At 47.2% G+C, this 24,483-nt stretch overlaps 13 protein-coding genes across 13 annotated transcripts; 6 read left to right on the top strand and 7 right to left on the bottom strand.

The window, feature by feature from the left end:
* Window positions 1-160: 160 nt before the first annotated feature.
* N7495_006075 (Frag1/DRAM/Sfk1 family protein) lies at window positions 161-1,088 on the top strand (the record flags this gene model as incomplete). The annotated part of the gene is made up of 3 exons (XM_057208726.1): window positions 161-215; window positions 283-364; window positions 419-1,088. The coding sequence occupies 3 exons, from the start codon at window positions 161-163 to the stop codon at window positions 1,086-1,088; spliced, it is 807 nt and encodes a 268-aa protein (XP_057062500.1).
* A 300-nt stretch (window positions 1,089-1,388) lies between these two features.
* On the bottom strand, window positions 1,389-2,586 carry N7495_006074 (tyrosine-protein phosphatase; the record flags this gene model as incomplete). Its single annotated transcript, XM_057208725.1, has 5 exons — window positions 1,389-1,884; window positions 1,954-2,151; window positions 2,250-2,329; window positions 2,393-2,429; window positions 2,480-2,586. 5 exons carry the CDS (start codon window positions 2,584-2,586, stop codon window positions 1,389-1,391), a joined length of 918 nt encoding a protein of 305 aa, XP_057062499.1.
* A 504-nt stretch (window positions 2,587-3,090) lies between these two features.
* N7495_006073 (uncharacterized protein) lies at window positions 3,091-5,842 on the bottom strand (the record flags this gene model as incomplete). The annotated part of the gene is made up of 3 exons (XM_057208724.1): window positions 3,091-4,142; window positions 4,204-5,742; window positions 5,794-5,842. The coding sequence occupies 3 exons, from the start codon at window positions 5,840-5,842 to the stop codon at window positions 3,091-3,093; spliced, it is 2,640 nt and encodes an 879-aa protein (XP_057062498.1).
* A 560-nt stretch (window positions 5,843-6,402) lies between these two features.
* Window positions 6,403-7,638, top strand: N7495_006072 (uncharacterized protein; the record flags this gene model as incomplete). The annotated part of the gene is made up of 1 exon (XM_057208723.1): window positions 6,403-7,638. One exon carries the CDS (start codon window positions 6,403-6,405, stop codon window positions 7,636-7,638), a length of 1,236 nt encoding a protein of 411 aa, XP_057062497.1.
* Window positions 7,639-7,729: 91 nt separating this feature from the next.
* On the bottom strand, window positions 7,730-8,425 carry N7495_006071 (Major facilitator superfamily domain general substrate transporter; the record flags this gene model as incomplete). Its single annotated transcript, XM_057208722.1, has 3 exons — window positions 7,730-7,993; window positions 8,054-8,133; window positions 8,248-8,425. 3 exons carry the CDS (start codon window positions 8,423-8,425, stop codon window positions 7,730-7,732), a joined length of 522 nt encoding a protein of 173 aa, XP_057062496.1.
* A 22-nt stretch (window positions 8,426-8,447) lies between these two features.
* On the bottom strand, window positions 8,448-8,930 carry N7495_006070 (uncharacterized protein; the record flags this gene model as incomplete). Its single annotated transcript, XM_057208721.1, has 3 exons — window positions 8,448-8,551; window positions 8,669-8,837; window positions 8,880-8,930. The coding sequence occupies 3 exons, from the start codon at window positions 8,928-8,930 to the stop codon at window positions 8,448-8,450; spliced, it is 324 nt and encodes a 107-aa protein (XP_057062495.1).
* Window positions 8,931-9,050: 120 nt separating this feature from the next.
* On the bottom strand, window positions 9,051-9,498 carry N7495_006069 (uncharacterized protein; the record flags this gene model as incomplete). Its single annotated transcript, XM_057208720.1, has 3 exons — window positions 9,051-9,240; window positions 9,293-9,351; window positions 9,409-9,498. Coding segments are annotated over 3 exons (339 nt in total), but the record flags the coding sequence as incomplete, so codon positions are not given.
* Window positions 9,499-10,318: 820 nt separating this feature from the next.
* N7495_006068 (CFEM domain-containing protein) lies at window positions 10,319-11,119 on the top strand (the record flags this gene model as incomplete). The annotated part of the gene is made up of 3 exons (XM_057208719.1): window positions 10,319-10,396; window positions 10,453-10,594; window positions 10,650-11,119. 3 exons carry the CDS (start codon window positions 10,319-10,321, stop codon window positions 11,117-11,119), a joined length of 690 nt encoding a protein of 229 aa, XP_057062493.1.
* A 200-nt stretch (window positions 11,120-11,319) lies between these two features.
* N7495_006067 (uncharacterized protein) lies at window positions 11,320-12,088 on the bottom strand (the record flags this gene model as incomplete). The annotated part of the gene is made up of 3 exons (XM_057208718.1): window positions 11,320-11,394; window positions 11,462-11,884; window positions 11,951-12,088. 3 exons carry the CDS (start codon window positions 12,086-12,088, stop codon window positions 11,320-11,322), a joined length of 636 nt encoding a protein of 211 aa, XP_057062492.1.
* A 237-nt stretch (window positions 12,089-12,325) lies between these two features.
* cdc43 (protein geranylgeranyltransferase type I subunit CDC43) lies at window positions 12,326-13,765 on the top strand (the record flags this gene model as incomplete). The annotated part of the gene is made up of 4 exons (XM_057208717.1): window positions 12,326-12,913; window positions 12,974-13,019; window positions 13,073-13,470; window positions 13,517-13,765. 4 exons carry the CDS (start codon window positions 12,326-12,328, stop codon window positions 13,763-13,765), a joined length of 1,281 nt encoding a protein of 426 aa, XP_057062491.1.
* Window positions 13,766-14,625: 860 nt separating this feature from the next.
* On the top strand, window positions 14,626-17,347 carry N7495_006065 (non-specific serine/threonine protein kinase; the record flags this gene model as incomplete). The annotated part of the gene is made up of 3 exons (XM_057208716.1): window positions 14,626-14,844; window positions 14,896-15,043; window positions 15,108-17,347. The coding sequence occupies 3 exons, from the start codon at window positions 14,626-14,628 to the stop codon at window positions 17,345-17,347; spliced, it is 2,607 nt and encodes an 868-aa protein (XP_057062490.1).
* An 860-nt stretch (window positions 17,348-18,207) lies between these two features.
* On the bottom strand, window positions 18,208-21,459 carry N7495_006064 (calcium-transporting ATPase; the record flags this gene model as incomplete). Its single annotated transcript, XM_057208715.1, has 5 exons — window positions 18,208-18,313; window positions 18,370-18,692; window positions 18,750-21,068; window positions 21,125-21,282; window positions 21,342-21,459. 5 exons carry the CDS (start codon window positions 21,457-21,459, stop codon window positions 18,208-18,210), a joined length of 3,024 nt encoding a protein of 1,007 aa, XP_057062489.1.
* Window positions 21,460-23,108: 1,649 nt separating this feature from the next.
* N7495_006063 (14-3-3 adaptor artA-like protein) lies at window positions 23,109-24,446 on the top strand (the record flags this gene model as incomplete). Its single annotated transcript, XM_057208714.1, has 8 exons — window positions 23,109-23,120; window positions 23,279-23,286; window positions 23,350-23,396; window positions 23,469-23,488; window positions 23,545-23,556; window positions 23,619-23,893; window positions 23,946-24,033; window positions 24,102-24,446. 8 exons carry the CDS (start codon window positions 23,109-23,111, stop codon window positions 24,444-24,446), a joined length of 807 nt encoding a protein of 268 aa, XP_057062488.1.
* Window positions 24,447-24,483: the final 37 nt, after the last annotated feature.

Raw genomic sequence — 24,483 nt, 5'->3', positions numbered from 1 at the left:
GGTTGTAACTAATATACGCATATAATATAGGTAGCAGATTCAGTGCATCTCCTCTAATTTAGCCCCATATACCGATTTTATCTCGAAAGCCCGACGTGAGAACGTGAAAATATTGCCTAGGTACACTTGAGTTTTCGTCGGAATACACTTGATACACAACATGTGGATTATATCATTCTGGGTTTTCCCGGTCGTTTCGGCTTCCATGTGGCTAGGTAAGAAAAAAGAATGAATTAATGTATCTAACTAGGTACTCTGAAAATGGTTCTAATCGAATAATAGCCATGTTAATAGCCATGATTGCCGTATGGGCCAGGGAAGGCGAACCCGTTTACTCAAACATGAGCGAAGGACAAACTATAGCGTATGTTCTGCAGATATCATTGAGACGAAACACAGCTGACGGAGTGTTTTTTAGATACATCTCCGATGTAGGCGCTGAAGGGCTTAAGCCATTGTTCATCACTGGCAGTGTCATCACAGTTGTATTCCTCGATCTTGCCTTTCTTTCAGAGCGATGGCTTCGACATGCTGGCCAGCTCCTTCCTAACAAAGGCATCCTCGACAAAGCCTGCGCCTGCCTGTCCATCTTCTTCTCAATCGCTGGTGCACTGGGTCTGATTCTGCTGTCCTGCTTCGACACACGCCATTACCCTCGCCTACACGATGGCTTCCTGATCATGTTCATGGCCGCCTACCTTATCAGCGCAATTTTCATTTGCGCCGAGTACCTCCGCATTGGAATCTTCTACCGCGCCCAACACCGCTGCCTTCTAGTCAGCTTCTGGATCAAGGTCGCCTTCATTATAATCGAGATTGCCCTAGCCATTGGATTTGCAGTCTGCATGAAGCGCGCCGAGAAGAGGAACGCCAGTGCCATTCTTGAATGGGTCATTGCCTTTGTCTTCACAGGCTATATCCTATCTTTCGTCGTTGATCTGCTGCCGTCTGTTCGGACCCGGAGACACCTTCCTCAGGGTGAGAAGCGCGGCATGGATGATTACATTGAACCCCATCACACTTCTCTTGAACAGCCTCTAACCCACGACTCGACTGGTCCCAATTTCTACCGGGGTTCTCGCGTTTAAAAAATGCTCTCTAATTTAATTTTACCTGGGATAGACCTGGGTACTCATGGGTTTTATGCTATAACGATATCATTTCTTAGGTTTTTTGGAGTGATTTGATACCTTTTAACGAATTACAGTTTCGTGTTTTGTCTTGAACATATATACGGTACCTGTACATTATATTGCGATTCTTTATCGTTTTGATTTTGCTGTTCCAACTTCATGACCACTCCATCACTTCATTATCGTATATCTACATAATCCCATATCAAGTACAGAAAACTCTTGTAAATGCCCACCATCTGAGAACTTGGCAAATCAAAGCAAAAGTTTCCGCCGAATGTGCTCTTGCATCTCGGCATTAATCCCAATCCCATCCAAATACCCAACAACGCCCCCATATTTGGCATTCAAATATTCGGTCGTAGCATCCACAAAGCCCGGTGGACAGCGCGTATATTCTTTCCCAAGACCAAGAAGGCGGATTTCCTTCATGCGCTCCTCAAACTCAGGGACTAACTCCAGCTCAGACCGAACATAATCATCCATGATCGCAGCTGTCGGAACCTTCTCCAGTAAAAGCAGTATCATCAAGATAACCAACCCAGTCCGATCCTTGCCCTGGGTACAGTGTACGAGGAGGGGATATGACTCGTCACGCGCTAGAAGCTCAAAGAAAGCACGAATCTCAGCAGTACTCGCATCCAGAGTATCCTTAGCCAAACCCGTTAGACCACGCGGTTGCATAACCTGTTCACCAACGAGGCGAACCGCATCAGCCCTATAACCCGTCGCGACCATAATGATGACTTTCCTATGCATGAAAAAATCCGCATTAGATGACATAAGTACGAACCAGTGAGGGGGTGTAAACGAAATTTACATATAAGTAGCCCAGTCCAATTTCCATAATAAAGCGCGTTCAAAAGCCTTTCCCGTCAAGCTTATAAGGGCACGATGACAGTCCGGAATTTGAAGAAGATGTTCGTCTGCGATTGGTATAGAGCCGTTCAGGTCGATATTCTCTGTCGAACCAGCATTTTCCGCGCGCCGTTTACGGGTTCCCATCAGATGTTCCGTCCTATGGGGGGTGGAGAGAAAGGAGTTATTTAAGAGATTCAAGATTCAAAAGATAGATTCGTTGTAGAATTAGAAAGAAATAGAAAAAATAAAACATACTGCGATCGTAGATCGACAACTGTGGCGATGTGCAGTTCATCTGTAAGGCGGCGTTTATCTCGTTCTGAGGCATCATCCAGCTGGACGGAGTAGAAGGAATTAGTATGTCTTCTTTCTTCTGTTTCAGGTTGTATATGATATACCCTTGCACTTCGATAGATCACACCTTCTCTCAGGATCCTATTAATACGTCAGAAAAGGGAAAACCCGGGGGATATGGGGCCACGCACTGTTCACCACAGAACTTGTTAATGGACTGAGCGACATCACGGAAGTTGATAATATTATCAAAGGGGCGTTCAGGCGAGTCTAGATCGATACTGGATTGACGCGGCATAGTTGTATGTTGTGGAGACGAACCGTTGAAAATATGGGTAGAAGTGACAGTGACGTTGGGCAGGAACGTGGATTGATTTTGGTCTGAGCTTTGTTCCGTTGATCCACTTGGTAATATATTAGTACGGAGTACACAATTATGGTAGTTAGTATGCCTTTTTTTATTTTTATTATCTACGGGCTATTAAGATAAGGGCTGAGAACTCGCTTATTAACTATCCATTTGCTAAAGTGCTTAATCAGTACTTTTGAACAATGTTGTTGTTGCATCGGGGTGATCTCCAGATCCATGTCTTACCACTTTACCACGTACTTGTAGATTTGCTGATGTTGCTTACTTGTAGGATATGCACAGTTTTTATGTAATATTAAAATAAGAGATATCGTTACACATTGGAATCTGAATTTACAGGCCAAACTTCAATTCACTCCACCAACGCCAAAGCAACCGAATACAACCCCCCACCAGCAAAGAATAATAATATTGAGAAACTAGCAAGAAGAACTAAGAGATGTCCTCAGAGAATCGAGACTCACGACCACTCTTTGTACTAGCGGTCTCCCCAATAAGGGGAGGAGCAGGAAGGCCATGTCCGACAGCATTATCACGCAGTTCACCCCGATGGATACTTGTTTCAAATTCCTTCGAACTAGAGACGGCAGAGGCTCGACGGTAATCAGCAGGGATATCGGCAGGGATACCAGCGGAGACTTCAGCGGGAATTTCAGCAGCATCGGCCTCGTCTCCCGGATTGGGAGAAACTCTTTTCATGAAGGACTGGCGAAGACGGTGTTTGGAATTTCGCTTCGACTCGGGCGAGAAACTAGTTAGAGAAGCATCGGATTGGGACTTCTTCTCGTCAAGACAGATCGGATGTCCATGGAAGGAATTTCGCCCTGCCAAGGCAGCACCACCAGAGAATCCAACTTCGCTATCGTTTTCGAAGTCTGGGCCAGGTTGGTGTGGATACAGGGGCACTGGACTGCTGATACGACGACTCAATCGATCACGGAACCAGGTTTTGAGCTTTGAATCGGACTTGGGGCTGGTTATTGGCTTGGTGGTGTGCAGGAATGAGATTCTGCTACCCTGAGCCGCAGCATCTCGTGGGACTGTATGACGCCCGATGCTTTGACAATCGCTGAAATGGTCCGAAAACGAGGGGGAAATGGCTCCAACGCGGGCAGCAGTCATCCTATTTGATGGAACAGCCGTCGGCTCCTCGTTCAGAATCTCTTCCAGAGACACGTTGGTGGGTAGACGAGCTTCGTCTCTCGGCGGGGTCGAATAGATATCTGTCTCCTCAACAAGCTCTTGAGGTTGAACCACGGGACTCTCTGCTGCCGGCGTCATGACGGGTGTGGCTTCAGCTACCCTCACCTCTGGAACTGTCGCTGTATGTTCAACAACTGGTGTCTCAACTGGTGTCTCAACTGGCGGTGTCTCCCAGACCGAGTCCTCTTGGACACTTTCCGTCTCGATCTCCTCTTTGGGTGCTCGCTTCTCCTTCTTCCGCATCAATAATGCTTTGAGTCCCATAATGCTCATGCGCTTCTCTGAACCCGTTGCTTTGTTAGCTCACATTCAAATTAGGGGGAGGGGAAACGTTTGACATACCCTTGTCTTTGTTTTTATCTTTCGTTTTCTTTTTTGCACCTTTCAGGGAAGCTTCACGCTCTTTATCTATGGCAGCCTGTCTCTGCTTCTCCTCTGCATTGAGACGGTTCTCGAGATCCCGAGCTCGACGTTGTTCAGCTTGATCGGTGATTTCGTCGAGTGTGGGCTGTAGACGTGAACGGGCGACGGCTTCGACGTCGGCCATCTCCATGTACTGCTGCGCACCAATACTGACTTGATTTCTGCGATCGCGAACAGCGTTGTTTTCCAAAAACTGGGCTTCTTGTCGGATTCGCTCTTTTGCCGCCTCGTCCCACTCCTTCTGGATGGCCTGTGAAGGACGGCCGGTATCGTTGTAGATCTGAATCTCCATGTTCTGCATCGTCTGGGTCACATTGCGTTGTGCGACTGCCATAAGCATCTCGCGATCTTTGACACGTTGATCGTCCACTTGATTCAATCTCGACTGCAGAACTGTCATTTGACTCCGGATCGCTCTCGAGTTTTCTGTATCCGCATCCGCGTGGGTCGCATCTGCAGCACTGTACGTTCTTCGCCGAAAGCTCAAGCGTTTTCGTTGCGATGGCGACTGCGGGCGCGCAGTACCGTAATACTCCTGGAGCTCAACATTCTCGTTTCTCATTTGTGCTAATTTTACTGAAGCTCGTTTTTGCGCAGCCTTCTGCAAGGTCATCGCTCGGTGGGCTGTGATCCCCTCTGTGCCACTTATGGTCATGCGCTTTTGTAACCGGTCCTGGCCTCGCTTAGCTGCATAAACGGGTGCCGGATTGCGTGGTTCGCTTTCAGTACCGGGGCTGTACATATCCCTGGCCATCACGATGGCTGCTGCGCGCAGGGAATTTCTCTTATTGCGCTCCTCTACCTCAACTGCCACGGGAGGAGCCGAAGTGTAAAGCTGGACGTTGGCGTTGGCAATGTGACGAATTCGGCTAGCTTCCATCGCGCTGTCGAGGTGATCGAGGGGGTCGTCATTTTCGATCTTCATCTTGTGGGAGGCACTGGCGGCAGAAAGAGCGTAATGGGAATCTGACGGGCGAACTAGTTCACTTGAGGCTGAGTCGGCCCTGCGTCGAGTCGTGTAAGCACCGGTTGCTGCGCGGCGCGCCTTGTCTTGTAATTGGTTTTGCTTTGAGACATCTTGTAACGGCGATTGGTTCATGGTCCTCTGTTCGCGGACCGCGATGATAGCGGCCCCCAGACCCTCGGCGCTATATTGAGGACTGGGCTGAGTCGCCACTGGCGGGGTGAAATCTTTGACACACCAAGCTGCTCTTTCAGCGTCGGGCAGTCGTCCTGGGCGCCAAGTTTCTACCGATTTTTGATTTGCGTGGGCGATCGCTGAAGCCGCAGAGGCATGGCTCAGATCGAGACCGGCATCTAAGTTGAGAGAGCGGATATTAGAAAGCGTTGAAATTCTCGGAAAGTGGGTTGACGAACTGAAGGGACTTTTTCTAGGGGTTGCGTCGCGAACAGAGACAGTTCTTCGGGGATGTGTCGCATAGAGTGCAGCAGTCGCGGCTAATCCATAGTTAGTGGAGAAAGAAGAACAGAAGGGGATCAAGAACTTACCGTCGTCAGCCAATCTGGCAGACCTTCCAGACATCTGCGCAGTGGCCATTATATCTGGTGGGTAATGAAAACGACGGAACTGAAACTGATGGCAAGAAGAGAATGAAGTTAAGGGAATGAAGATTGAAGATAGAGAAGGTGAATGACGTCGTCATGCGGATCTCCTTCACCGCAATTGCATCATAAAAAAGACCCTTTCCGCTTTCGGATTTTGACGATTCGAAATTGACTGGATTAGGACTAGGATATACTGTACTATTGAACTTTGATTTTATTCTATTAATTGAGATGAGCCTTGAGAATATATTATACAGAATAGTAGCAGAGATATCTACTACAGTACTCTACCATCGGACTTGGAATCCGTATTACCGAGCATGAATTGTCAAATGTGGCCATGGAATAAGTATGACACTACGACATTCAATATTGACATAATTGAAACTAGAACTGGTGAATTACATCACCTGCAATCGAATCTTAGATCGAAGAGCCTCTAGTCTCCACTGAGTACTAATCAGTGTTAGGACTAGTCAATAGTAAGGAGTTACCGACGTAATGCCGCTTCCTTGTTCCAGGGTTTTCTGCATCATAACAATCCATACTACAATGCCTCGAAACGATCACTTCAGAGCAGGCAGAGGGCCACTCGAAAATAATCCCAACCTAGAATTACAACGCAGTCATGTTTCCGGTGCTCTACCATTCTTAAACCCCACTGTGGCTCGGTACAGACCCGCTAAAGCCAAGACCGAGACTGAAAAAGAGACCCAGCCAGATCACCAAAGACCCACCAAAATCGAACATGTTTGGCGATCCCGTGATAATCGCAAAGGACGCCATGTCCTGCGAGTGGACTACGATCACCCACAGACGAAGAACACCCCTCCTCTGACGTCGACATACAAGGCTGTAACTAATAGCATCCTTCGCATGGCCACATATTGCCCATACTGGGATGTATCGTACCTAGTAGCAACAATATTCACCATAGGCTCCGTGATCTGGATCATTAATGCCTTCTTCGTGTGGTTACCGCTACAGGATCCCAGATCCGAGTTTGCCGGCGAGGAACTCCAGGGCGGAGGAATCACCGCATTTATAGGCGCGACGGTTTTCGAAATAGGAAGTGTACTACTCCTGCTCGAGGCAGTCAATGCTAATCAAAGCGGATGTTTTGGCTGGGCCTTAGAAACAGAGTTGAAAGGTGGAGAAGTACAAGACCCTGAGTCGCAGGTGTCATTGACACGCGTAGACGCGTGTCAGCACCACCACGCCAACACCAAAAACCTAATGGGAACTGGTAAGCTGGATCACCGTCTCTCGCATGATATAGCCACTGGGTATGCGACGCCGCTGCCAGAAGGAAAATCTTTCTGCTGGTGGCCTTCGCTGTATGACCTCCGAACACACTATATGCACGAGTTAGGATTTCTGGCGTCCTTAATTCAGTTTTTAGCTGCGACTATCTTCTGGATTGCGGGATTCACAGGTCTGCCAGGAATCATCAATCATATGAGTCAAGGCCTGACAGATGGAATATACTGGGTTCCTCAGATAGTAGGCGGAGTCGGCTTTGTTATAAGCGGCTTACTCTTCACTCTGGAAACACAGAAGAAGTGGTATATACCAGCCTTTAATGTCCTGGGTTGGCATATTGGAGTTTGGAACTTCATTGGCGGTGTTGGATTTACTCTTTGCGGTGCGCTGGGGCCGGTGTCCAGTTCATCTGGTATCGATTACCAGGCGTGTCTTGCTACCTTTTGGGGATCGTGGGCTTTTATGATTGGGTCCACGGTGCAGTGGTATGAGAGCTTGCAAAAGTATCCTGTTGAGAAGAAGTAACTTGGGCAACCTAGGAAGGCGAAGGGATCAGAGGCTGGAACCTTGGAATATGTAGATATACACGCATTAAATATACCTATACCTAGGTACTTCAGAGGACGAGTGTCAATTTGAACATATATATAATAGTTGTGGAAGCTTCTTTATTAGCCATTACCGGAGATTCAGCATCTTCAAGATATAGTGGCGCACAAAGGACCGGGTTAATACTCAAAAGACATATGCCGACTTGGACCTGATGATAGTCATAGTGTCTAAGACCGCCATGGGCAAGCCATCCATAGGCATATAAAGTCAAGACAAAGCTGAAATTTCGTTTGAAAACAAGTATGCATGTAATTGCCTCCACGATGATCTCCCATAAATTTTTCAGCGGCGTCACAGATGCCGAGAAGAAAACAATTCACACACACACAATACGATATAGAGTGAGTCTATCACGGTCCCAATTACCATTCCAGCGATTATAAAGGTAAAGAACAGCTCCACAAGGACCTAGCTATATTTTTCAAGGTCGTTCGTGGCCACAAAAAAATCCAAAAAGAACAACAAGGCTGAAAATGAGCTGAAATAGGAAAAGAAACAGGCGGAATTAGGGCTCGTTTATACCCTTGTTGAGACGAATCGTGTTTTTATTCAGCACATTGGTTACAAGGCCAGAGATGATTAAGCCTGCCATCGAACCTATAAAAGCACATGTGCATAGATAACCTGCTTTATCCTCTTCGAACCATTGAGGTGGCCTTTGAATAAAAGAGCCCGAATGACACCGATAAAGACTGCCCATCCAATGGATGGATTAAACAAGCCTAGTGATCATGGTCAGCTTTCCAGCATAGCGCAACTATTACCAATTGATGCGGACCCAAAAGATTCCAGGGTGGAGAAAGAGAGGAAATTGTAGTAATAGCAGCTTGAAAAAGTGATCATGTTCCGTCCATTGAACAATCGCATAGATTTGGCCGATGAGTCTTAGGAACCCTCACTGTAGGTTCTTTAGCAAATCAGGTTGTATTCAAATCTATCACACCTGCGGTAGACTTCAACTCATCATTGAAACTACTAGGATCACTCGATTCTGCGCAGTGGTCGAAGTCAGTATTAAGACAGTGGGACCGAAGAAACACAGTCTCTGGCACGAAAACGACCATCAATGGAAGAAAATAAAGCCTGAAAAATACTGCCACAGAATAGAAAAACTATTACCAGCCAAGTGGCTTGGTTATATTTTCAACAATTACCGGAGTCAAGCTCCAAACAAGGACACATTCGATAAGGCTATCCGCTTTCATCATCCCTATCGTACCGTTAATGTGATTTCAAAAATTAACGTAAACAAAGTAGAGATATCCGATGCAGGTATTCAGTGACGCTTCGAATGGAGCCAAGGCAGCTCCATGGAAGATGCGGGCCTACGATAGGCTTTGATGATTATGGCCACTGGCACCAGCCCAGACACAGCTCGCAATCATCAAGACATGCCCGATCAGGAACAGATGGTGTTTTCTACAGATGAGTGCCGTGGGCACGACAAGGGTTCCTGCGACACCCACACCGACGAGATGATATCCCGTTAACAATGCCGCGTCCCAAATGTGATATCTTCATAACCAGCGATGACAACTATATCTGCCGCCATTATGGCAATATGCACGATATAGTGACGAATAATAGGGCTGCAGGGATGATATCACGTCTAAAGAGGGGCCCGTTCTAGTAACGAGGCATTGTTAGCTTCCTATCAGGCACCGCATTACCTATTTGATGTACCAGTGGGTTGTTTGGATCGTCACTGGGATGTGGTACGATGATCAATTTGGTGATAGGGTCATAATTGAGGGCCGGTTCGCTTGTAAAATCCTACTCGCTCATTCTGGACATGCCTATATGAAGATAAATGAGCTTAATTCGAGGTCTCTGTCAGTATTGTGGATCTTATCTGGAAAATACGCAAGCTTGTGATCTTTCAAAACACCGAGTCCATGATTGCAACTTCGAAAATTTTATACTAGAAGAGATTGATTGTTTGAGCGGAGAAAGATGTAAGAGGAGGTAAATGAGGAGCAGGTGGGAAGAAGAGAGAATGATTAAGGAAAGAATATCGGGACGACAAGATTCCTTCTGCATGAGGTCTACATTGCTCGAGAGTAGAAGTCATCTCAAAAAACCAAGAGAGAACGTAATTGCTTCGGAACATACTTCAAGTGTTGATAGTATCAAAAAGAGAATTGAAGTCGGTTCAGTCCAAATTCGAGTACGGGAAACTGCCTACGATGCAAGGTCAAGAATCTGTGTATCCATGAGGAACACCAGTCTGATTTAATATAAATAGTTAAAGAAGTTGGAGCTACACAAAATACCACGTTAAAGCTCGAACTGACATGCATGGTAGAATACCGGTTTCTTTTCGAGGATTAAATGTTATAAATGGCATTGATACAAGTTGTTCTGTATAGCGTCAGATGGACGACTGCGTATAGTAAAGATATGAGCAACTGAACAATATAGTGAAAGGTTGGATGAACTTGATCGATTAGATTCTGCAGAGTCTTCGAGTCCCTAAGGCTCTCTCCCCAGGCTTCAATTTCTTAATTTCCTTTTAAGATTGTCAATAGTGTCACTTCACTTTTCTTCTACTCATACTTCCCCCCGAACAACCATCATCTCAATCATCTCAATCATGATATTCACCATTATCTTTGCAGCTTTGGCGTCTATCGTCGCTGCCCAGGGCATGTCTGGACTGCCTGAATGCGCCGTATGTGATTCCTTGACCACTTGAATTTTTTATTTTCGAGTTTCGTGCTAACAAAGTGGGAACAACAGAAAGCTTGCGTTACCCATTCCATTCCCACTACTTGTGGTATGGACGTTGCCTGTATCTGCAAGTCTGGGTCTTTCCTGAGCAGCATCGCCTGCTGCATTGCCGAGAAGTGCTCCGAAGACGATCAGGATAGTATGTTATCATCAAATTCATCAACCAGGTATATGTTGACACTCATCCATTTCAGCTACTCTCTCTGCAGCCAATTCGATCTGTGCCGGTGGTGGTGTGACTGATTTGCCCGAGTCGGTTATCTGCTCCGTCACTGTTGCGATCACCACTGTTACCCCTACTTCTACTTTGGACACTCTTACTACTTTCACTGGTACCAGCACTCAGCAGACCACCATGGAGACTGCCATGACCAAGCGTACCACCGAGGAAAAGACTGACACGATCACTGAGCCCTTGACTACTATTACCCAGATGACTACCAAGGTCAATACCAGCGCAACTACCGAGGCCGTAACCACCCAGCATTCGACCACCACGTCAGCCTTGACCATTGCCACATCGGTCGTTACATCAAAGCTGGTTTCTGGCTCGTCTGCTTCGGCTACCAGCACTGCCACTGGTGATGCTTCTCTCGGTATGGGCAAGGACAGCCCCTTGATGGCCTTTGCTGGAGCGTTTGCACTCTTGGCCTTCTTGGTTTAAGCTGCAATAGGTGTTTTAAGCCTGGAAAAATGGAGTTGCGGATGTTGAGGGATCATTCCTTAGCAGATGAAAAATCGATCAATTAGTGATCTTATGTATCGCTTATCAAAAAGTATGAAGCTTTTCTAGAAGGGGAAATGAATCTGAATCACTGCTCTAATAGTACAGTATATATACCTGCAGGTAAAGGGATGTTACGCTTATCTGTCCTTGGTGGCATCCTCCAACAGATCGGTCAGTCTCTCCTGTCGCTCCTGGCGAAGGATTGCGAAGCCCTGTGGAATGAAATATGTATGTCAGTCTATGAGCTCTCCTTTTATCTGAGCCTAAGGATCCACTTACCCAGAACCAAAACATCATTTCCAAAAAGCCAAATGTAAAGACCACGCGGGTCTTCAACTGATCAAGTCCGAAGACCGCAGAGGTGGCAGAATAAGAGACAGCAGCATTTCCACCCTTGCTCGAATAGATAAATATGCTAAGCGCGGCGTACATGAACGATCTGATCCCGGCAACGCTGGTCCAAACATTCCAGTATGTGGTCAGAGACCTCGTGATGTACTCCGGCAACTTATCCAAAATCTGGAGGTCCTCCGATGCAAGATTTCCATTGCGTAGAGGTCGGATATAAGGCAAAGCTTCGGTCAAGGCATTGCGATAGGGCAGGCTGGAGAGGAGAACAATGTCGACGAGGGCTTCGCTGAAGAGCAGAACAGAACAAAAGACGTAAGGCGATTGTGTGGTGGATTTATTAACAGGGAAATCCTATATCACTCATTATAAGTCAATTGATGCCAATGGGTATGAATTGAGTCTGGGGGCGCGCCATACAATACCCAGTGCCTCTCCCATCATGAACACGATGTTGGAGTTAGTGATCACCACCGGGTCTTTGATCAGGTACCCGGCAATGGTGATCAGAAGCACAGCATGGATCTGAATGAGTCTTTTAGACGAAATTAGAACCATTTTGGTGGAATTGTGGTGTTTCGCTGTGTTGTTGGAAATCTATAAATGTTGTCCTTTCGGAGGTCCGCAGGTTGCGCGGACTTGAATCATGTGGATCCGTTCTTTAGTTGGAGTCGAGACTACCCCCCACCTCGACAAGCGCGACAACTTTTCTCGATCATATTCACCACAGCTATTCCTCAAGCTTTATTCTGGGAGGCACGAGAAAAAGTGATTGTTCTGCAGAACTACCTGGCTATGGCCGAGTCCCTCTTCAACACCCAACGCCATGTCAAATATTATCTCCGATGTCTGAAAACCTTCCTCCCGTCAGCCTATATCCCAAATGATTCCAATCGCATGCTTCTCGCCTATCTAACTCTCTCCGGTCTCGACATTCTCGGCGAGCTACAAAACAGTACCACGCCGGAAGAGCGACAAGGGTATATTAATTGGCTCTACCACTGCCAGGTGCCATCGGGAGGCTTTCGAGGATATTCAGGCACAGACTTTAGTGCAGAGAGAAGGGCCGCAGAGAATGAGGCCTGGGATCCAGCTAATGTGGCAGCTACATTCTTTGCGCTGGTAAACTTGCTCATTCTGGGAGATGATCTGTCGCGCGTGAAACGAAGAGAAAGTTTACAGTGGCTTCCAAAACTGCAGCGCAGTGATGGAAGCTTTGGCGAGGTTCTCGGGCCTGGTGAGGTAATTCAAGGTGATCGCGACTTACGGTACTGTTGTTGTGCAGCCGGCATACGATATATGTTGCGAGGGAACAGTCAAGAAGTCGAGGATGTTAAAGACATTGATGTTTCGAATTTAATTTCCTTTATCGAAGCGTGCCAGGTATTTATCCAGTTATTAATTTCCATATTTGAAGATACTATGATACTTACTTTCTCCTAGAATTATGATGGCGGTATGGCGGAGTCTCCCTTTCGTGAATCTCACAGTGAGTATCTTCCGTATCTTGTCTACGATTCAACTTTTTAACTTATCGGTTAGGTGGCCACACATATTGTGCAGTTGGATCTCTCGAGCTTCTGCGCCGGTTAAAAGTTGACACCCGATCGGTGAAGTTGTTGTCACCGGGAACTGAGAATTTTGAGGCCCTGGTCGGCTGGTTAGCATCACGGCAAACTAGCGAACTGGGCGAAGATGACGACGAGGATGAAGAAGATGACGAGGATGAAGCTAACGGCGAGTCGCGTGAAACTGCAAGGAGTGCCCAGGATGCGGATTCGGCCCCCGACGCAAAGTCGGAGTCCATAGAAGATCGCATCCTTGCGCTTCCCGAGAGCATAGCACTATCAGCCGACTCAATACCCTGTGCTGGATTTAATGGACGATGCAATAAAATAGCAGACACCTGCTATTCCTTCTGGAACGGGGCAACGTTGGTGGTAAGTTGCTATATGAAGTATAGAAGGTCACTCTAACTGTTTATAGATGCTGGATCGGTATTCCGTGATAGACGACGTGCGGAACCGGCGATATCTTTTAGAAAAGGTACAACACCTTGTCGGTGGGTTTGGAAAGGCAGTTGGTGATCCTCCAGATCTACTACACTCATATTTCGGAATGGTCTCTCTTGCCTTCCAAGGCGAGGTGGGACTTGCCCCAGTCGATCCGGGACTGGTTACTACAGAAAGGGTAGTCCAGCATCTTGAATCGTTACCATGGCATTTAGGGCACTAAGATTGCACGATTTGTCCATTACCTAGTCGTCCCACATCAGCCAATGAATGCATATACAAAATACCCCCACTAGCCCACTAAGGCCCCCTTTATGATGAAAAAGGAGATGATATTTGAATAGTACCTACAAGGTATACATACGTAATGCTGGACTCTGCGGAAGAGGAAGTAGCTATCCGATACTATTTAGTTGAGGACTGCTGTTTATAGACATGAAAAGTAAGATATATCACTATATAAGGTGAAACAAACGGAAAAAGTCACTTTATTCTCAGGGGGAGAAATTAATAAATTGTCCCGTGTAATCCGTCCCAATTAGTACTAAATTAGACCACAACTAAGTAGAATCGACCAGTAACTAAATAGTTAGTGGTCGTCCATTTCTCCACAACGGTTCCACGTTCCCGTTGACGTCGAACCTTCCACAGCCATTTTAGAAGAAAGGTGGATGCTTACTATTTGCGCATTCCTGATTTCGGAGGGTTTTTTTCTTTCCTTCTACAACTACTCCGTACTGTAATACTCAGTGTCTATCTCTACTCAGCCCTATCTCATATCGCAGACCATCCCTTTCCTCGTCCTCTTGAATGGCAATTCCGCGCAACCCACTTCCTCACAACCCCCTACCAACTACGCGCAGAGATCTCCGCGGACGCCAATCTCGCATTATAACTCATAACACATGCCAGCCAGGACGAGAGCGGGGGTTCAAAGCCAGAAACAAAAAGAAAAGGTGTGTCCTCCGTTGCGCAATCCACCCAAGTCCGTCTCCTTTCAGGACAGCCGGGGTTAGACGGTTAGACGGGGCATAAGACTAATCAATAAACCCTGGATCGCGTCATAGCTTGCCAACTCCTACAATGAACTACTTAAGTATGCTCCCCTCATATCCCCTCTTAAAGCTGCTAGATATGATAAAAGAATCAATCCCCTTTACTGACGCGTCGTTTCCATCTACTAGAGAGTTTTCCGCGAAGGATCTCCGAACTGTGGGAAATTACACTATAGGGAGATTGATTGGAAAAGGCTCCTTTGGCAAAGTCTACCTGGCGTCGCATAAGCTCACTAATGGCTCCAAGGTACGACTGGTGGCCCTTGAAGAAGTATATAGAGGCTGATGAGTGGTTTAGGTCGTTCTCAAATCTTCTAGCAAGGAAGACACCAATCTTGCTCGTGAGATTCATCACCACCGCCAATTCCTCCATCCCCATATCGCTCGGCTCTACGAAGTTGTTGTCACAGAAAGTCTAGTTTGGCTGGTACTGGAATATTGTCCAGGTATGATTAATAGTTGAGGAACAAGTGCGGTTTGAATCAATTGACTAACTCGTAGCTTGACTAGGCGACGAACTGTACAACTACCTCCTTCGCCATGGCCCGCTACCGGTTGATAAAGTGAAGCGCATATTTACTCAGCTCGTTGGTGCCGTGGCCTACGTCCATAGCAAATCATGCGTACATCGAGATCTTAAGCTGGAGAACATTCTGCTCGACAAAAACGAAAATGTCAAACTCTGCGATTTTGGATTCACTCGCGAATACGAAGGCAAAGCGAGCTACCTGCATACATTTTGTGGAACAATTTGTTACAGTGCCCCAGAAATGTTGAAAGGGGAAAAATACGCAGGCGAAAAGGTTGACGTTTGGAGTCTGGGAATTATTCTCTATGCACTACTGGCAGGAGAGTTGCCGTACGATGACGACGACGATCAGATCACCAAGAAGCGGATTCTCACGGAAGAGCCTACCTATAACGACAGATTCCCAGACGATGCGAAGGCGCTGATCAACATTCTCTTGTCTAAGCGACCACTGATTCGACCAAGTCTGGACGATATCCTTGCCCATCCGTTCCTTTCCGAGCACGCCCCGGAACAGCTTGCTATACTCAAAATCCCCCGACCCTCGCCATTCACTACGCCACTGGAGAAGACTACTTTGCAAAGGATGAAGAGCGCCGGAGTCAATATTGATGAGGTGATTGAGAATGTTCTGGCTCAACGATGTGATCCGTTAGCTGGATGGTGGGCACTGTTGATAGAAAAAGAGCAACGCAAAGAACAGAAACGAGACCGCAAGCGCCGGGAGCGAGAACTTGATGCCAAGAATCTTCGCCGGCTGAGTGCTGCAAGCAGTCAGAGATTATCGACGGCCCTGGCGGAAGTGGCGGAAGAAGGTCATGTCAGTTCTGATCTCCAGCAAGATCGGGGACGGCGTGACAGACGCAGCCTACCTTCCCAGTTGGCAGTACCGGAGCTTCCTTCACTTCGCGAGCCATTGCCCGGGGAAACACCTGACTTGAGTACTCCGCCTACTCCGATAGAGAAGGACTCTTTGACCTCTCTCCAACGGCGTCCTGTTCCTCCACCAAAGGATAAACGGCGACAACGGCCCAGTGTAATGGCACTCAGTGCCTCGCAGCCTGAGATGGGTCAGGGTCGTGGCATCTTTCGCCGTCGCACAAATCGACGTCAACACCCCTTCATCAGCCAGCTTGCCTCTTTAAAACATTGGTTTGTGGAGTCTGCGAAGCGCTCTAAATCCCCCAGCTCCAAGTCGTCTAGTTCGCGGAAAAAATTCCTGTCCGAGAAATTCAGCCCTATAAAGAGTCAAGACTCGGGGAAGAAACAATACTCATTATCTCCTTCTGTGGATTCACAAAGGGAGCTAAAGACGCCTACGCAAGCTAAACGAGTCTCCAATTCCAGTAGCCTGGCTCCAAGCAGTGCTGCCTCTTATCGACAGAATCGACATTCTTACTCTCGCCAGACTCGACCTTTGAACACTGGCTATTCCAATCATCGCAATTCTCTCTCTCCATCACCTATCACACCCCGCGGGTCGTATCGACGCTCATCGGCTGGGCTACGTGGCCGCAAGTCCACATCGTCATCTGTCTCCTCAATCCGCAGTATTCACCACACTCGCGCACACTCCAAAGCGTCATCAATTTCATCCAACAGCATAGACACAGTTGTGACGCCGACAGCCAGAATCTCCAAGTCGCCTCACAACTCCATCAAAGTTCTACCTACTACTCCGGGTGCCTCTGCTAGATTCCCAAGCAATATCCGTTTGGTGCGTAGCTCTAGTGGAGGTGATTCTCTTGGGCAGATGCAATCCGCTTTCAACGAAGCGGTACCTTCGCCATTGATTATGTCTCCTTCCTCGAGTCTGGTCTTTGCACGACGAAAACGCTCTACTTTCAAGGGACCAATGCTTCACACTTCAAATCTTATGCTATCTGGTGGATTGGTCCACTCACCCGTCCCTGGGCAACCTGCAGGCACAGGTGATACCACTAAGCCAACGCACCCTACCTCTCGGAAGAGCCAAATAATTGAAGAGGATGAAGAAATTGAAGAAGTAGAGGAGTTTGATGGCCCAGAAGAGATGAATGAATTGGATGAAGTTCAATCTGAAGATGACACGAACGATTATACTCCTAGGGCATCTATCAAGCAAGTCACGGAGGCTGGATCTCCTGGCTCTTATAAGCGGGTGCTTGAGCCTGCTCCAGATCTGGAACATAGTTCAATGACAATCTCACGCTCATCGTCAATTATTCCCCCAAGTACTTGAGGCTGAGAACATCACTTATCAATGAATACGTCCCTGAATAATGGCTGCTTTTGCATGGAAAGCGGGCGTTTTTTTTTTTTTTCTCTTTATGTTCTCTTCCCCATTCCCCATTTCCTTAGATGATAGATTCGTTTTCTATTTTTTTCTTTTTTCTTTTTTGGCTTGATCCTCTATTCTTATACCCCTCTTGCCCTCAGTTCTACACAACAGTTTGCTTTTGTCCTGTCTGTATTTTATCTAATTTGGCTTGATGTATCGTCTTTGCATAGCCTCACCATTACCCTCGCTCTTGCTAATTTTCATTTTATCTTCATCACCTTCATCTGCTATCATGCTAAGTGCCTCTCTCTCCCTGTCAGTATTTCCTTCATATCCGTCATACTTCATACTCCCTCGCTCTCTACACAAATTTATTCCTCCTACCTGTCCTTTTTACACATTCCGTCCCACTATCTATATACTCTTGCTTAGAATTAAGACCAAAGACATAATGCCAGTTTAATTTGTTCTATCAGCAGCAAACAAGCGATAAGTTGTAACTTGATTCCTCGTCATTTCATGTACAATCACTCCATACTACCCATTAATACACGTATACTTCATCGCTCATACCGGGTTTTATTCCAAGGTTCTCTCTAGTTGGCTGGTAGTTGGCTGGTAATTCCGCGATTTCTCTATTTTACTGCCCAAGTGAGTATATGAGGCTATGACGAACCTCAGGTTAACGCTTTATTATTTACAATCTGTGATTTCATTCTTTATCTAAGAAGGTTCTTGTATATTAGACTAGACCTAGCCTCATAACAAGGTAACGTCTATCTCTATTAAGAAAAGAAAACAGTTGTCACGTCATTCTTTGTTTAAGCCCGCTTAGACTTCCCAACAGCCCCGTTCTGTGTGGCTGGAGTGGAAACATGAACAGTGTACAGACGGCGCTCGACAAACTTGAGGGCCTCATCGATAACGCTAGTAAAAGTGTTAGTAAGGAGGTATATAAAGGTAAATGAGAAGACAAAACCTACATGACGGGAGCACTAATTGCCAATACAGCCTGCCACTCGTTCCAGTTCAAAGGAATAATCGCAAACAGACCCTGCAGGAATGGAATGTAGAGGATGGCGAAGTGGAGGGCCATGGACAGGGTGATTGCATAGATCAACATGGGGTTATTGTTCAGGAAGAATGTCAGAAGGGACTCGCTAGAGGACAGGGCGTTCATGGCGTTCAACATCTCAATCACCACGAGGATGGAGAGGGAGACGGTTGAGGCGGACTTGGCCATGTTATTGGAGAACATCTCGCAACCAATTTCAGGGAACTGCGCAGAGCAGTGATGGAAGTGGGACTGAAAGAGTCTTGGTTAATAGATAGAAAAATACGATGAAAAGCATAATGAGCTTACCAGTTGCGAGAAGGTGATCTGGGGACCCTCGGAGTTGTACAAGAACCACCAGACGTAACCACCGACAGTGGCAGCACCCACATAGATACCGATAACCATGTAGCGGAACAACAACCAGCCACCGACAAGCGCCTCGTCACGACGACGAGGAGGACGCTTCATGACATCATGGTCAGGAGGATTGAAAGACAGAGCGGTGGCAGGAAGACCATCGGTAACAAGGTTGACCCACAGCAGCTGAACGGGAATCAGAGCCTCGGGCATGCCCAGGGCAGCAGTCAGGAAGATAGACACAACTTCACCAATATTAGAAGAGATGAGGTATCGAATGAATTGCTGGGTGTTGCTGTAGATGGAGCGGCCTTCCTCAATCGCGATGGTGATGGTAGCGAAGTTATCATCTGCAAGGACCATATCGGCAGCGAGTTTAGCAACGTCAGTTCCAGTGCCCATGGCAACACCGATATCAGACTTCTTAAGAGCGGGAGCATCGTTGACACCATCACCAGTCATGGCAACAACGTGATTCATGGACTGAAGGAGATCGACCAGCTTAGACTTATGAGTAGGCTCGGTACGAGAGAAGAGAGATGCAGTTTGAACAGCTTTGATCTTCTGGCTTTCACTCAAAGCGTCAAAGTCCCGACCAGTGAAGCTCTTGCCCTCAAGGTTCTCGTCGGGTCCGAACACACCAATTTGGCGACAGATAGATTCGGCAGTGCTGGGGTTGTCACCAGTGATAACAATGACACGGATACCAGCAGCGTGGCACTTTCTAATAGAGTCGGCAACCTCGGGGCGTGGAGGGTCCAGCATACCAACAAGACCAATGAGAGTCATATTCTGTTCCAGTTTGGTGTAGTCCTCGGAAGACGTGGCGTTCTTGAACAGAGGGTCCTGGCCAGAAACATTGCTCACGCTTGCGATAGCCATTACACGGAGACCACGGTTACCATACTCCACAACTTCTTCGGAGAGCAGCTTAGAGTGGGCCTTGGTGAGAGAGACGCGCGATCCTTCGGAGCCTTGCAAAACGTACGAGCAGCGCTCCAAGATAGATTCAGGAGCACCCTTGACCAAAAGCTTCTGTTCCGTGCCCTTGCCAACAAGGACTGACATGCTCTTGCGATCACGAGAAAACTCATATGTGGCCTGGACGGGGAGGAGGGATTCATAGTGGGCGCTAGCATTGTGCAATCGCTCAGATACAGGAAGTCTGAAGTGCTTTTCGTTGGTAGCGGCATCGCTAGTACCAATCTTCTCAACCAGAGCGCGCAGGGCTGCCTCGGTGGGTTCACCAATGTTCGAGAACGCACCGGTCTTGGCATCATAAGCAAGGGTTGCAGCGTTGCAGAGGGCAGTGACTTCGGCCAATTGTCGCACAGTAGAGGAGGAAACAGCAAGATTCTCGACAATCTTCTCATTGAGGGTCAGCTTGCCCTCAGGGGCGAAAGTAGTGCCTTCAATATTGATCTCATCAAGGCCACTGCCAAGGCTGTTCATGAATACGATTTTCTCAACACTCATCTGATTGGTGGTTAAAGTTCCGGTCTTGTCAGAGCAAATTACGCTGCAGCTGCCCAAAGTTTCCACCGAGGGCAGGGAGCGAACGACAGCATTCTTCTGGGCCATCTTGCGAGTTCCCAGAGCGAGGCAGGTGGTGATAACCACAGCGAGACCCTCAGGAATAGCCGCAACACCAAGCGAGACTGCGATCTTTAGGTAGTAAATGGCACCCTTGGTCCAGCCACCGAAGGCGGGATCGTTGAAATGCTCGATGTTGATGAGCCAGACTGCAACACAGATAACGGTGATCACTTTGGCCAACATATCACCAAAGTCATTCAACTTCTTCTTCAGCGGGGTGGGTTCGGAGATTTGGGAGGTGATGCTATCATGGATGTCACCGATAGCGGTGGATCCACCAGTCAATACAACGAGAGCAGTGGCATGGCCATTGACGACAGTAGTTCCCGAGAAAAGCATGTTCAGTTGTTCCTGCTTCACAGCCTGACGATCTTTGACGACAAGGGTATCTTTTCCGACACTCTCACTCTCGCCGGTCAGGATGGCCTGGTCGACACGAAAGCTGTTACTGTGGATGGAGAGTAGACGACAATCGGCGGGGACACGGTCACCGACAGCGATCTGAATCACATCTCCTGGCACCAGATCCTCAGCCTTCACACGCTGAATCTTTCCATCACGAACGACTTTGGCTTCATTGGCGGAGTATTCCTGGAGAGCGGCAATAGCCTTCTCCGCACTGCTTTCCTGGGTCACACCAACCACGGCGTTGAGGATCAAAATGGTCAGGATCTATGGCGGGTTATATTTAGCGCTTGTAAAATTCAACTGACAATGATAACACATACCACGGCCGGGTCAACAAAAGCAGTCCAATCGTCACTCTCTTCAAACAGAGCCAAGACAAAGGAGACAGCAGCGGAACCCAACAGGATGAGGACAAGCTGGTCTTTGAATTGCTCCAGTACCAATTCCCAGAGCGGGGTCGGAGGTTCTTCTTCCAGAGCTGAAATCAATGTGTTAGGTCATCATACATATCTTCTATCTTTCATTTGAACTACTTACCATTTGGACCATATTTCTTTCTTGATATCAGCACAGCCTCCTGAGACAGGCCAGTATGCTCTGAGACATTGAAGTGGTCAAGCACGTCCGACGGAGTGAAGAGAAATGATTTCTCCATTTTGTACGTATCTCTCCTGGACAAGAGCTGTGCGGAGGACAATCAGAGAGATGCGGAGTGGAGATTGGTTAAGGAAAGAAAAAGTTTAGTTTAGATGCATGAGGGCAGCCCACTCAAGATTTGTAATGGGAAAAAGGACCCGAGGAAAAAAGAATGAAGGAATGTAGGAAGTTCGGGGGATTTCCTTTAGGAGTATCTATCTTTTTTGCTTAAAGGTGGAGAGGAAGCGGAGCAACAACGTGTTCTCATCCAGTTGATTCCATTCCTGATAGGGCCTAGATGACTCAGCATGGACCAACAGGAGCACAGGGCTGAGCTTTGATCTCTGGCTAGGAAGAAGGGTTCATTGAGTCCCTTACACTCCCTTTATCATTGTCGGTCTTAATAACTGTCTTCTTATCCTGACTGGATAAGTTGATGTCGGCGGATATATCCTTCAAAAGCCGCAACCAACAATGTCACAATTATGGGGTCCTACTAGGCTACATCGTTTTGGTCATAGATAATGTATGATCCTTCTTGACCTCTTCTGCTGAATACTGACCTCATATAGTCCTTCATATTCCAACGTTGAGTGGGTCTGCCCTCAGAATAGTGGCCTATTACTCATGTACCTAGGCTGTTTAAATGCACTTTCAAGCAAGATGCCCAGGTGATCTATATCTACTCCCCCATACCTAGGTACTTGTCCAGGTCATGATTCCAATCTTCCAAGGAAGTTTAACTACATGTTGGGCCATTTTGACAGCTCATTTCTCAAGTATATACCTAGATAAGTATAAGTTGATATATTTCAAGCCAACACTGAAAATGGATACCCACTCCCTTCAAGTTAATAAGTTGATAGTTACCTAGTATAATAAGTACCTGCTAAATTATAATATAGCAGCCAGTCAAGTAGTTATTGGGTGAACTGTGTAGTCAGCATGATGTACATCTGCACTCCACCTGGATATACTTACCTAGGTAGGTAGTTAGTAGGGCTGAATTTAGCTCCTACTTGCATCATCGTATGTCTTGGACCCCACTTGTTGGGTCGTTTAGTCCATCTGGTAGCAGGACCTAGATATAGTAGTATTTACTAATAGATGACCAGGTGGGGTCCCGATTTCAATGTTTACTCCTCTACTGCATCCGTCTTGAGCTATGAAATCGATTGAAAGGGTAATCTATTTTTCAGATAAAGACAATGTGAGTAATATTACTATCATTACTGAAGACTAAGGAGATAAAAACTATTGAAGAAAAAGACTACAAATTGACTTAGTACTAGTCCTGTATAAGGATGCCACACAACCTTGGAAAGACCAAAAAAACTTTAGAACGAAAAGAATCCAAGAGAACAATAGACTAGAGGTCTAAGAAAGTATTAAGCCAGATCAAGTATTGAATGACAGAATAGAATATAATTAGATTAACTTGCAGATTTTTCAGTCTAGGATGTAGATGAATATGGAGCCTCAGGCACCAAAACAAACGCCTGACAGCCTCGTTGGGAGCCTTGGAAGCCTTACCGTGATTCTTCCCCACTTACTCCTGCTCTCTCCTTCTGCATCATCGCCCCTCCTTATCATCTCTCGACATTTAATTCTCCCCCCACCAAAAACTTCTTCTCTTTTCTCATCTTCTTCTTCCAATCTTACTTCACGATGGGATCCGAGGTATGTGTTATCCCACTTCAACCCCCCGCCCTCACCTCGTCACCGCCACCATAATCCCAACTGCATCCTTGAAAACGTTCCCTCATTTCTCCATTTCCCCTGTTTATTGTTGCTGTTCTCGAATACACAACTCGCTAACACTGAATTTTATCATGCAGCGCGAGAAGTAAGGATGATCTTATCAAAAAGTTCCCCTCATCTGTGTGCATGAAACTAACCCCCTCACTAGCAAGACGTTCCTCGCCCGGCTCTGTGAGCAGGCCGAGCGCTACGATGGTTCGTCCTCAATCAGTACCCCATCCTTTTGAGTTTGCACAATGGCTGATTTTAGGAACTTGAAATTTTTAGAGATGGTCACCTACATGAAGGTCAGTCACGATGTTCATTATTTTGGTTTTGAGGAAATAAACTAACAACCACATAGGAAGTCGCCAGCGTATGATCAAACCCCACTTTATATACTAATCCCTTTGATCGCGTACCTGACACTTTCTTTAGATTGGTGGTGAACTCACCGTCGATGAGCGCAACCTCCTTTCTGTCGCTTACAAGAATGTTGTTGGCACTCGCCGTGCCTCGTGGCGCATTATCTCCTCCATCGAGCAGAAGGAGGAGTCCAAGGGCTCTGAGGAGCACGTCACTATCATCCGTGACTACCGCCAGAAGATTGAGACTGAGCTCGAGAAGGTCTGCCAGGACGTCCTTGATGTCCTAGACCAGACTCTGATCCCCAAGGCTGAGACTGGCGAGTCTAAGGTCTTCTACTACAAGATGTGGGTTATTTCCCGTTGGCATCTACCATGATTGATCTGACCCTCGTAATAGGAAGGGTGATTACCACCGTTACCTTGCCGAGTTCGCTTCCGGCACCAAGCGCAAGACCGCCGCTACTGACGCACACGAGGCTTACAAGGTTCGTTATTTCTGCCCTTCATTTTCTCTCTCATTGAAAGTCCACTGACTTTCCTCTCACAATTCTAGAACGCCACCGACGTTGCTCAGACTGACCTTACCCCCACCCATCCCATCCGTCTTGGTCTCGCCCTGAACTTCTCCGTCTTTTACTACGAGATTCTCAACTCTCCTGACCGTGCTTGCCACCTTGCCAAGCAGGCTTTCGACGATGCCATCGCCGAGTTGGACTCACTGTCTGAGGAAAGCTACCGTGACAGTACCCTGATCATGCAGCTCCTGCGGGACAACCTTACCCTTTGGACCTCGTCCGATGGTAACGATGAGGCTGCCGCTCCCAAAGAGGAGAAGGTCGAGGAGGCTGCCGCTCCCGAGGTCAAGCCCGAGGAGACTCCCGCTGAGGAGGAGTCTTAGATGTGGTAGCGACCAGTCCTTTGCCCAAACGGCAGGG

The sequence above is a fragment of the Penicillium taxi genome (genome assembly GCF_028828555.1).
Source record: "Penicillium taxi strain IBT 34144 chromosome Unknown utg000004l_segment0_segment0, whole genome shotgun sequence".
NCBI classification, from domain to species: domain Eukaryota; kingdom Fungi; phylum Ascomycota; class Eurotiomycetes; order Eurotiales; family Aspergillaceae; genus Penicillium; species Penicillium taxi.
The sequence above is the reverse complement of the archived record's forward strand: the minus strand, read 5'-3'. Positions and strand labels throughout refer to the sequence as shown.